This window comes from Myzus persicae, unplaced genomic scaffold (genome assembly GCF_001856785.1).
Source record: "Myzus persicae strain clone G006 unplaced genomic scaffold, MPER_G0061.0, whole genome shotgun sequence".
NCBI lineage: Eukaryota > Metazoa > Arthropoda > Insecta > Hemiptera > Aphididae > Myzus > Myzus persicae.
The window spans coordinates 162,709-176,816 of NW_019101247.1; the positions used below are offsets into that span (position 1 = coordinate 162,709).

The window sequence follows — 14,108 nt, forward strand, 5'->3', positions numbered from 1 at the left end:
TCCATGATATACTTCTATGATGTATTAGTATTATATTTATATAATTAGTACGTAATGTTTATACAGCAGGAGTGAACTACATATTATTATGTATACACTAAGTATATTAATATACTGTTATCATTTGTATATAAAAATTATATTATACTGTATAATCAGGCCCTGATTATATGCCATATTGTGTTGGTGTAATAAAATAATAATACACTTGTTATGGATACACCTTACACCTGCAACATGTAATAATGATTTACTAGGTCATAAATTATGTGTTAAGCTACGGAAAATATCGATAATCGATCGACTACAAAAAAAAAACCCGAGGAAGTTGGTCTGTTGTGTAGTGTCTGTTTTGAGTGTACTTTGTACCTCGTAATTGAGTAGGTTGGGTGCGTTAAATTTAAATTCAATGATAAATCATCGCATATACAAAAAACGATTTTGAGACGGCTTTTCGGCTTCTATTTCTAAGTATATTTTATATTTTTTTGTACATTTCTATTACGTAACAATTTATTAATTTTTAGTAACACGTTATGTTAAATTAATTTTTGTATCTCATACATCACATAATAATATTATATCATATATTCATTGTGACATTGTATATATTATTGTCATTAACTTATTACAAAAAATAAATAAATCAAATGAAAGTCAGTAGGTACTGCGTAAATAGGAACTACAATTGTTATTCGTTATTACTTATTATTCGTCTAGATATACAAGTTTGTCAAAATTATAAATTCAAACGCCTACAAGTAAAGTTGTAACAGAATTTTTAATAGTTTTTAATTTCTGCAACAATAACTCATAAGTTATCAGCAGAGTTCTATTAAATTCCAAAGTTGTTTGACTTATAAACCTAAAATGTTATCATAATTTATAAATCAAACAAATCTAGTATAGAATTTTAAAATTTAAATTGTCGTCAATTTGCACTAAAAATCCAAAATATTTTGAAAATGACTATTTGTATGTTTAAAATTTTATATCGAGTCTCTAAAATGCAAAAATAAATATTTACTCTGAAAATTCAGTACATGGTTATTCATTTTTGAGTGACTACCATACTAAAAACAAAAGAGATTTTGTCAAAAACGAGTTTTACCTCAATATGTCTGTTCTTTTTTTTTAACTATGAACTAATTCAACTACCAGAAACCTCCATCTAAATTGAAAATATTTTTACTCTTCAAAAAGGCGATGACTGACACCCAAACATTACTGTACATATTAAAAATCCCAATTATTTATTTTTAACCGTTTACAGTTTAACAGTTGCTTACCTATTACAATTTATAACTGTTAAATGTTAATTTAATAAAAACAAAACGTTTTCATTTTACATGTGCACACTACACAGTTGGTATTCATTACCTACGTTTTAATTCAAAAAATGTAGATAACTATGGTCAGCAATAATTATTTTGAACATTAAAAATTATGTTAAACACATCATGTATGATACAGTAAGGTAGTATAAGCACGTAAAAAAATAATAGTAACTATTCATATAGCTAACATATTATATTTTAATATAGTTTCATTATCTATAAAAATTATATTTCATACTTTTTAAAACCAATGCATGTGATTACTACTAAGTACTATTACTGTAACATTGAAAAATTATAACTATATAATAAAGTGAACATTGAACACGGAAAAGTTTCTTTAAATTAAAATGCGTATTGTATTGTAATAATTTACGATATTACTTGCACTTATATGACGGCGTAGCTTTAGAGGGATAAAATAAAACATTCTTTTAAGAGAAAACAATAAGCTATATGTGTTATTATACATATGTGTAATATTATGTCTGTCTTTTCTTTATTTACAATAATTTCCGTAGTGTTTTTCACTTTTAGTTATTTATTTTCGTACAATAATAATAATTATGTTACCTACATATAAAATTGTTAACATAATATTATAGGTAGTTAAGTTATTTAGGGTAACATTTAGGTATACGAAGGCTCTCTAAAAATTCCGTTAACGACTAAAACTTTGATTAAAATTGAAAAAAATAATGTACTTTTTTAAGCACTGTCTATAAATAATAATGAATAAAAAAGAAAAACATATTTTTTATTCAACAGAATAACGAAAAATTGCTAATAGAAATTAAATTTTATCGAATATTTACATTATTTAAAATATTGTCTGGACACAATACTTCCATGTTTGTTATTTATATAACTATTATTATTTCACAGCTGTTTTTTTTAAGTTTTCTATAGCTACATAGGTAGTAATCATTAAACGAGTTTGATTAACGAGCCATTTATAATGAACGTCGTATACTTGTTGATATTTTTACTGCAACAAGACATAGTTTTATTACGGTTGTGTTTGTATTATTTTTTTATTAATTCTTTAGCACATAGTCAATACAAAAACTTCTATGGATATTTATATAAGTATAATATTATGATGTTGAGTGTTAATAATTATTTCACTATGATGAGTACGCAATAAAAAATTGTCCTAAAGCCTATTTGCAAATCCGTTGAAGCCCATTGGTGGCGTTATGATGCGTGACTTGATCACAACGATATTATACTATGATCTATACGACTGAACCGGCGAAATGTGTACGTACTTATAGATCCACTCGATGATTAATAATAAATATTATTGTCTAATAATGTACTTGGGTATATTATAGGAAACAGCCTATACGTACCTTGGGCCTTGGCGCGTATTTGCGTTAATATTATGTAGTAGGTACTTGCTTCGATTAGAAATTATTATTATCTCTAAAAATAATTAAAATAGTGTTCATACATGTATACATAACATTCACAATAACCTTCGTTTTTTTTTCACGATAGCAATTTTATTGCGCGTTAAAATGTTATACGTGCGAAAAAATTTAAAAATGTACAGTCCCGTGGGCTTTGAAACCCACTCACCGTATCCGCCCGCCCAACTTTCCGTCGAACGACCTGGACCTATGCTCGCATAGAGTGGAGCTATGCATTCGATAATATTCTCCTGAATCGTGTTAACATTCGGTGTGCGCATTATAGTCGGTAGGCACCAAACATGTGATTCGCGTTTCCGTAGAAATCACGTGTTTGTCCCTTCGGTGGGCTTTTCGTCCGTCCGTCCATTGCGTGACATAATATTATGCGTCTATAATATATTTCGTCAAGGTCATATTTTATTCTATGGTTGCCAAAACTATACGATATGTACATAGTGTAGCATTGTCACATGTAGGTACCCGACCACGTTTAGATGTGTAATGAGTATGCACGTGTAAAAACACAAGATCCCAACAATGGACTGCGCTAAAAGTTTCACGTTTTCATATTATTAGGTATATTATATTATGGTAACACTTTTAATAATATTATAGACAAATTGAATGTTCTGATATTTCCAAATCTAAAATAATTTCCCGCATTTCGCAGGTTCTAAAAATACGCTCGTTTTAAACCGCAATCCGAAACCGTATTATCTATAAGAGTTATCATAGTATGAGTACACGTCTTGTATGCCGTTTTATACATTATCATGATACTTACATCACAGAATAGATTAAATTTAAGATTGAATTGTGCGTATATGATAACATTGAATAGTTTCGTTGTTATTGTAGGAGGTATTTATATCTTCTAAATACAGAATTTACCATAAAATTGAATTGAAATTTCAAGGATTTTACCTAAGTTTTTCCATTTATATACAATTTATTTTGAAATATGTATGAATATTATATATTATCTTTTTAAATATTTAATTTGTATATAAATGATTGGGTAGTATATAAAGCTTTAATTATGTAGGTGCAAACAATTAATGCACAAAACTCTACATAAGACATTGATAATATTAAATAATATTATCAAATTCACATTGGAAAATACATCAATGTTATTGCATAGTAAACAGATATAAATATTATATTAAAATGCATTAAAATAAAAATAATTGTATTAATAAATTATTATTTTAAATTATTGGTCAAACTTTAACCATTATATTATTATGTATAATACGTATTATTAACGAGGTGGTGAAATGTTTAACATTTCCAATTCAGAACTTTACCTGGAGCTCAGAATACAGAACTTATCTTCTATTTTGAATTACTATTATTGACATAATATTATGTCAATAATAGTAAAAAATGTATATTTCATTGTAGCTAACTGAACTATTTTGGTTTATGATTATCTGTAAATATTTTATTTTAAATATTATGTTTGACTATTTTTAAAAACCACACATTGTATATACGGTTACCGGGTTACGATATACCACTTAGTATTTCTCATTATAAAAATAGATTTAATCTCATTGCTTTAACTAGGGTTACTATACGTCACATCGTATATAATGCTTACCCAACACATAAAACACGTCTTGCATCCAGGATTACAATTTACAAGGATATCGTTGTACTTAATTATACTACATGTACAGATTTATTATTTTTTTTTTTAATATTTGTTCATGTGTATCTATAGGTACTTATTACAGTACCTACTTCAATTATTGCATAAAATACACTGCAAACATATTGTATTATTAAATAATTTTACAAACAATAGTGCTGTTTTAAGTGGATTGAAAGGGAGGTGATTTTTTGTTTTGTTTATCACACACATTACACACATCATGCCTGGCATGGTAAATTAGAATTTTTGACATTTATCTCTAGATGTGTACAAAAATAAGATGTAATAATCAATGCTTCTACAGGATTATACCGCATTGAACACGACGTTTTTAAATACGAATTTTATTTAAAAATAATCAACTAAGTGGTTGGGATATAAACCGTATTATAACCGTAATTATTTTGTATATGAAACAGAATAATTCTATGATAGTGCCTCTTATATTTTGCAATATTCTAAGGCGAAAATATGGACTAAAAATACTACAATGTTATCATAAATAATGATTACATTGTATAATTACAAAATATACTTTAGATACTATGAATTTTGTTAAACCATATCGAATTCGACAACCTCTGATACCGGATCGGTTTGGCGACAAATGACAATCTTCCGGTAGCGTGATCGCCAAAATTCCAAAGAAGTTCTACTGTCGGGGGCTCGTGGAAAGCTCCGATCACGGTGTATAAAATTGGCTGACTCGACCGTGATGGTCCACATTGTAGTTGGTTGAACTTTGGTAAACGTTATCTCTGTCTAACGTCCTATCTCGATCAATTCGTTTTTATGTGGTCGTTTGATTCTCAAACCATGTTTTGGCATCGCTACCGTACGTCTACGAAGTTGTACTTGTGTAGTGTGTACTGCAGTTGTACGAGTAACCTGCACCGAGCTTCATCACTTCCGGTCCGTTGAAACGAGCAGTCAGTTTTCCGAGAATTACGTCGTACTGTCGGACTTCATTTAAGTATTGCCAGGTCCCTGGTACGAGTATTGAGTGTATAAGGCTTGAGCCCCACTATAATATTAAACACATTTTAATTTTTAGTTTAAGCTAAAAATGATTGCCGTATTCACCGGTCTTCTGTAATTAATATGTAATGTACCATTGTTTTCTAAATCTAAAACAAATCATAGTTTTACTATGCACCTTCTACTTGGTACCTACCTAAATGTTTAAAACATTTAGTAACATGTTTTGTTTTGTCAATTTGTGTCAATATTGTCTAAAAAAAGAGAATACAGATTGAGAATTAGGCGGTGTTGTTGGATCAGCCTTTCATTGCGCATAAATTGCGTTTGAGTATAATGGGCAGTTGCCACCTCTACGAAAATGATAACGGTTTTATGGTATCTAAATTTAATACGTGTGTAAAATCTGAGTAAATATTCAGTCGTGGTAGTTGTGTTAAGCATACTACTATAATTATCGGGTAGCGCGTTGTATGGCGATTTATGATTTTAACTACAACAGTAAAACAAGTATGAGTATTGGCCATTGAGTATGCGTTGTCGCCGTTTCGTATGATTCATAATTTGAACACTATAATAAACATTGATACGGCATTTCTATGGTCTTTCTTCGATTTAATAATATAGACATACGCTTTTTAGCCAATAAAACGGAAAGAGAAACGCTCCGGGCGATTAAGAAACGAATATATTTCAAACAAGAATTAAAAAAGATGCAATAATGTCGTGGTTTAACAATAGTATCAGTTGTGTTGGCCAACATATTTGTAACAATGCCACATCCATTAGTTTAATATCAATGATAATAAACTATATGTATAATATGAATAATTTAGTCGATAATATTAAAATGTAGGTAGGTAGATCGTCGTCTTCTTTATCGGTTCTGATATATTATTATAATATATATCAACTATATTATATTATTACATTTGAAATAATGACTTTTAAGAAGTTATATTATATTTGTTTAAACAATGGAACATTTGAATATCCAATAATCAAGAAAAATATTGTGTATGTATATTAATAGATACCAGATTCGTATAAGTCATAAGTGAACAAATAAATCAAACTAAATCATAGGTACTTAGTCGGTTATCAATGTATAATATAACGATCACCTTGTAATTTGTTTTGAGTTCGTACGAATATATTATTATTAATGCGTTATAATGTATACCACTGTCTATAGGTTACAACTTCACAATACGGGGGAGCTGCGTGTGTGAATTATATCGGAGGAGAATATACCTTGACGGCCACTAACAATTGTTAATTTAAATTCCACAAAAGTATTTGTGTGTAAATAATTTCTGTGTGCACGTCATGATCGTTTGGAATCGTATATTATATTGTTGTGCGGACGGCTGTGGGTCCTGGCGGCGTATGTTTACGGTATACCTTCGGTAAATATTTATAGTCATAATATTTGAGACTTAAATAATAACATGGGCCCCGTCGACCCTTGGATCAACGAGAGAGGGTGGGAATGAGTGACTGAGTGAGTGAGTGAGAGAGAGAGAGACAATGAGTGAGAAAGTGGTTTCTACGACAGCACGAAGAGCGTACAAACATATTATACCCTTAATTTAAAAATCTCGGACCGCAAGTGATTTGAATAAAACATAAGGCGGCAGGGCACATAGAGAGTGTGTGTAGACTGCGGCTAGCGGATTGCGCGGGAAAGCCGGGACGCGACCGGCGGCGTCAATGTAAATTCGGGCGGCGCGTTGTGGGGGAAGCGCGAGAGTGAGTGCCCGGTCGGCGGCGCGTAGCAGGCTGCCAACCTAACGTCCGGCGAAGCCGATCGGAGCGCATCGCATCGGACCGCATCGCCGCCGAGCCAGAGTACGTCCGTGATAACGCCGCGAAGCGATAACGACATTGCACGTGTTTGAGGTTATGTTATGTTTTGGAAAAAGGTTTTCGCGAATCCGAAACGCAATAATTCCGTCGCGTTCACCGCCGCCGCGGCCCAAAATCCGGGATTCGCGTCGACATCGTCACTGTGCCGTACTCGTCGCCCTTTTCGCCTCGACCGCCAGGACATGGATTCGAAGAGCCTGAAGGATCGACCGCTGTTCGCTGTCGTAGGGTGCACGGGCACGGGCAAGACGAAGCTCGGTGTGAGGCTAGCCCAGGAGCTGGGCGGCGAAGTCGTGTCGGCCGATTCCATCCAAGTAAGTACTTAGTTGAGTTGTTTCCGTTCGTTATCGATTAAATAGGTTAAGTTCACGAAATGCTTGGGTTGGTGGGTGGGTGGGTATGAAGTTTTGTGGAGCATTAGCTCACGAGTTCATGACCCCGAGGTATTTTTTTTCTGTTGTCTCATTTTTTGCGATTAGTTCGTAAAAAGCTAGACCGTCAAAATAGATCTCGCACTGTTGTGTGTGTGTGTGTCTGTGCATGTGTATGTGTGTATGTGTGTGTGTGTATGTGCGTGAGTACATTGAAACATTGGGTTGCCACTGTGCGCTGGGTATCTCTCAACTATCAATCATCGTTATGAATGTTTTCGGAAGTGATTAAGATAATATTGTATTAATAGAAGAAAGAAGAAGAAGAATAATTAATATTATTATTGTTTTTATTATTGTTATTATTGCTGTTATTGTTATTGTTATTGAGAATCGTGATAATTGCGATAACGTTGGATGTTATGTATTGAACGGAAACCGTTATGTACTGGCCACGGATAACGACTTAATTCGTTTGTTTTTCATAGTTCAATAAAAAATCATCCACGGAGCGATCATAGTGGTGATAAGGGGTATCGTAAATCAATTTTTTCAATCAACTTCTAAATCCCGGAAAATAAAAAATATAATAAGTTTTTTTATGAACTTGAATTTCGTTATTTATGCATTGGAATCTAGATTGGAACCATATACATTGGTTTATTCTGAGTAATAAAAAAACAGAAAATAAAAATAAAAACATCTAATAAGTAATTTGTTCCACAAACTCATTTCTATTTACAATGAGTTTGAAAGTTGACAGTTAAATAATGATCAAAATGTATTATAAATAAATAATGATGGTATGGTCCAATATTTTTAAGTCACTGAGGAGTTTAAGATAAAATAAAAACCTAAAAAAAAATATTTTTGGCTATTGATTTTTAAAAAATATTAAATCATATCTTGTCAAATATAATTGATCATAATTGATCATAATGTTCTACTACGTTGAGGCAGATTGAGATTAGCTACGTGCTCAACATTTTATTTTTATTATACTAGGTCATTTTTTTTGTACTTTTAACGTGATTTTTAATGACGTAAATACATTTGTCGAATAGTTAAATTTTAAATAAATAATGAAGCATTTTTTAGACACTAGGTGGCAAGGTAATGATGCCTGCATTCTAACCGTTTCAAGTAGAATATGACTTGCCGTTATGCCTCTACAAAAAATAATAATAATAAGTAATAACGAAGCTTTGTGTCCGCGTGGGCTTGGGAATTAATTTGATGTAATTAAATAAAATAGTTTGATTAACTTCTTAATTCTTAGTTTTTTTGGTAATAAGTAATAACTAATAAATAACAATAATATTATGTAAAAACTAATAATAAATGCGTACAATTTATGCCATAACAGTAGATTGGGTCTAAGCTACGGTCCGACTAGACACATTGGGTAACAATTATTCAATTTATATATCTACATCGTATTATGGTTTACATTTTTTTCAACAATAACATAACAATAACAGTTTGAAATGTAATTATTGAGTTCTACAACAAATTATGTGTGATGTGTCTATTATCACGAAATAATAAATACAATTTTATTGAATTTTAATTGAATAATATATTTGTGACTCGTATTATGATATTAATTTTGAAATATTAAATTAAAATGTATTCTTTAGTATTAACTTGAGTAATTGTACTATTTTAAGTAGTAAGTTTATAGGTACTATGTTTCACCAATCGTTACTGTTTTACATAATATTATATACTACATAATTAGGTAGGTAGACTTTTACTAATTAGTAATTACAATTATTTATTAAATTTTTATGTTTGTCCTTGAATGATAAATTCTTCTTTTCTCATCTCTAAAACATATCAATACACTTACAATTCATTTACTGTTAGTAACAGGTATAGGTATGTATTTAGTATACATATTTTTTTTTTTGAATAAACGTTTTTATAAATACCGAAGTACAGAATTTACTCCGGAAATAATCGAATCGTAGTAATTATTTATTGATGAAAAATGTTCTACAAACATTATAAAATATTTGGAAAAAGTACTAATTAATAAAGTTCAACATTTTAAATTTGGGGGAATTTATAATTATAGGTATTACGTACAACATTATTGTTTTTATTTTATGGAAATAATTTCTATGGTGTTAAATATAAATTATTATGATAAAGCAACAAGTTCTGTTTTGTTAATTATTTTGCAGCGGGGTATCAACTACATAGTATAGACTATAGAGCCCAACACCAAGAGGGGAATCGGTTGTTAATTTCTAATATCCACGTGTGCAATATTTGTTCTTCGTGATTGTGGTGACCATATGACAAAGTATAGTACCACACTTGACACATCACATGTTTGGCAGTTAAACATGTGCATTATTTATTCATAATTAGTAGTTTGTAAATCACTGTGTGTGTAATATGTATGTGTACATGAAGAGGCCCACTCGTTGGATACGTCTGTAGAGGCAAAAATAGAGCACTAAACCTGTCATACAAACTTAGGAATAGAAAACTTTTAACTTCCAACTAGAAAAAAAATGAGACGCCATCATCATTTTATTTCTACCGAAGTGTAGTTTTTTTTTGGAAATTATCGTATTATTTTGGTTAGGTTGGTTTATTGTATCCGATTAACAATGAAGACAATCTAAGTATACTCGTTGAACAGTGTAATTATTTAAACGTAAAACAAACACAATTTAGCAATTGTTTTTGAAAAAAATTATATTAAGTATCACTATACTATTTTGTATTGTAACCAATTTTTGATTTTTAATTTTTTGAATAATAGCAATGCATACATTTTTTAATTTCATAGGCTAAAGCAGAATATTTTTAGGTACCCTGTGACACTCGACTCAGCTCATCTAAACGTTGAATACTTTTATATTATATCTAATTGACTAAGTAATCAAAATTAGATTTTTATCGATTGAATACCCAGAAAATATTCATTCTGCTACGGAGGATAAAATTAAAAATGTATGTTGTCATTCAAAAAGTAACAAACTTATACAAATGTAGGTAGCCATAAAAATATAACTTTTTTTCTTAAATGTCGTTTTGTAATGACTTAGATAAATTACGTAAAAAATGTTTTCTAACAGTGTCTAAAAAAACGTTGATGCACTCAACCTGTATAATATATTTATAAAATATTTTTTATAGATCTCCCACTGTCACTTTTATACACATTAAAATCAACTATTGGTGCTAAATATGTGTTCTCTGTTGTATAATTCGATTTTACTAGGTGTCAAAGTATATATACGACCTTCTTGCCGCGTTTTGAATGAAATTGCATAATATTAATGACGTAAAACGAGAAATTCTTGTTTCTTTTATCCTATACAGCAAGTACCCTGGGGAATCAAAGATAATACACTGGCATATGATTCAATACGTATACGAACATAATATAGGTACCTACCCAAGTATATATTGAATATGCATACACATAATTTTATATAACTGTCTTTTGAATATACCAATTTTTTTTTTATCACAATCATCTAGTTTATCTATCTACCATATCGCATGAGTTAGGGAATTGTTCCCTCTTCATATTGTATAGCAATATGTGTAGGTATATTACTTTAAACCGTCCGAAGGTGGTTAGTTTCATTTTGTCCGTTTCATTCTTATAAGTCGACGATTACTGTTGAAGCTAATTTACAATGTATATTAAATTATTTAAATAAAGTTTTTATTCTGTCCAGTATTTTAAAGAATCAGGGAGAGTTCCTATTCAATTAACTCTTGTAATATATAATGGTTAAATGATTTAAACTGTACAAATTCAATGATGTCATACTTTTATGAGTTCCGTTCATTTTTATGTATATCTTAATAACTGTTCTGCTAGACATAATTTTTATGTATTCAATTTTAATTATATTTTATTTTATTACACTTTGGCCGTTTTTTTTGATTCCATTATGGGTAGCTTGTTTTTTAAAATTATTTCAATAATCGTATTAATTTTAAAATATATATGCAATTATATATAATTGTGTTTAGTACGCCTAAGTAGACAGTAGTCTGTATATGACGTGACCTAAATATTAAAATTAGTTTTTTTATTGCTAAAATTCTATTATTATTTTTTTATAACCAAATATTGACACACGTACGATGTGATTCACAACCAACAATTTAAGTATATTCTTTGTTTGAATTATTTGAAGTACGTTTTATGTTTCCAAAAACTAATATTTATTAATAAAATATATAGGTAGTTTTGATAGATAATACTTATTTACAAAAAATATTAATTTAATTCCATACATTGCATGCCTAGTTTATGTTGTATTTTATTAAAACACATATAATGTATAATATATTATACTACGTATGTACAATTATTTTAGTATATTTATAGTTTATACTATAGAACTTATAAATAATAAATATTAATAAAACATACAAATTAAAATATAGTCAAATTTCTATTCAGTTTTATAATCAAAAACAAAATAAAATTATGATATGAAAATTTAAATTAAAAAAAAAAATTTTTAATTTGCTTTTGAAAGACCGGCGAGAAGCGATGTTTCTATTAATGCAACCTACCCACAGTATTATTAATTGTATTGTCATAAATTATTTCGACCTATTATTATGGATATCTACTTATTTCTTCGGCCTAGTCATTATAAGAAATTACCTATTGATATATGTTGACTTGCAAAATCATACAAAGTAGTAATTTCTTCTAACATACGTTTACACATACGTAAATTATTAAATTAAAACATTCCATAATAATTTGGCTTTGTTCAAGTTATTTCAACTAATATATTTTTATTTTATATATTTAATTGTAAATACTTCTATTGTTGAAGTTTTTGTGGTACTGTTTTAAATTTGATATAGTCTCATTATTTACATATGTTTAAATATTTTATTCGCAAAACCCAATTATTTTTATTTATTGGCGATATTGAATCGCGTTCCCCTCGAAAAATCTGAGTTCCTATTCTTCCACGAAATTTACCACGCTCCATATGATCCCTCGTGATTTATTTGTTGAAGAAATAATAGCCTATAGTCCTTATGCGACGGAAAAAAAATACCTACAAACCCAAGAAATATCGCCTGCCGGTTTTCGGCGTTTCTATTGAGTGCCGTGGCTGAATACTGGGAAACCGGTTTTTTCGCCTGTTGTTATAACGAGGGCTCCATTTCTTTATTATACACAATATTTTTTCAAGATAAGCCCCGAGCACACAGCATTGTTGGATGCTGCTATACGTTTTAATGGTATTTTCAGAACTTTTTCTCTTTCATTTTACATTTTTTTTAACCATATGTAAGGTCCTATCCTATGTTTAGTTAACATCATGTCTTGCGCAAACAAAATGCATTGACAAATCTTTCATGGTAATTGTTTGATGCACGTACTTAATTGTAATTTCATATTTTTATTTTCAAACAGTAAATATGAATATGCAATATTGTAGTATTATTTACAGTTAAAAACAATTATTCATAAATATGTTTACATACAATGAATTAAAAGCATATACCTAAATATTATTATTCTTAATGTCGTATTTTATTTGATAATATTATGTATTTTGTTTCCATTATTCGAAATTAATCAATTAATTGACAATTGCTTCAAAAAATTGTAATATCCTTTTACAATTTGACGTTGATTGAGGTTATTATTGGTCATTAAAAATATTATATGTCAATTACATTAATTTTAATTTTGAGAGTTATTTTGGATAGATAATTCTCGCCTATTTTCTATGAGTGTCACTACGTTGCAATTTGGTAGTTGTAGTCATAAAAATCCCATGAAGACTAGTATAATCTAAATAAATAGAGGTATAATTGGTTCATCTGATTATATTATTGTTACTAACTATTTATGTTAATTTACGTATAAAATAATATTGTTATTTAAGGTTATTTACCATAGTATTAAGTATGACTTAGACTTAATTTAAAAAACTAAAAAATATTTTAAATATAAATTATGTCTACAAAATGTTGATATAAGTATATGGTGAAAATGTCATGTGTTTACGATTATCTTTATCTCTTTTTGAATGAATCACAACAAGCCTTTTTAGTAGCTTGCAGTATTTCGTTTTTTCTAATTATTAAGAAAAGTACTGGATATTAACTATTTTTGACCTGCAAAAGCTCTAAATAGATATTACTAGAAAGTAGAAAAAACACACATAATGTAGAAAGATAGGATCAAATTTTTCCCCAAAAACGTGATGATTTACAAAAAAAGTAATAAAAATAATATTTAACTCGTTTCGCTCGGAATCTAAAATTGAAAGGAATAGTTGTGCCTATACATTGTACTAGACATAATTACGAACTGTAATAACTAATAATATTGCTAAGTGTAATATAAAATTGATAACGTACCTTATATTATGTAGATTTAAAACAATAATTGGTTTATTAATGATTTTTAAGCAATGAATTACCTCGGAATTACCTTACAGTTTTACTGTCATAA

General features: G+C 29.3%; 1 protein-coding gene across 1 annotated transcript in view; it reads left to right on the forward strand.

Moving 5' to 3' along the window:
* The first annotated feature begins 7,242 nt into the window (after positions 1 to 7,242).
* The window catches only part of LOC111028390 (tRNA dimethylallyltransferase, mitochondrial), a 97,030-nt gene continuing 90,164 nt past the window's right edge, over positions 7,243 to 14,108 (forward strand). The window contains exon 1 of the mRNA XM_022307019.1: positions 7,243 to 7,576. Within this exon, the coding sequence (XP_022162711.1) occupies positions 7,304 to 7,576 (273 nt within the window). The 5' untranslated portion in view covers positions 7,243 to 7,303. The remainder of the gene's footprint in view (positions 7,577 to 14,108) is intronic.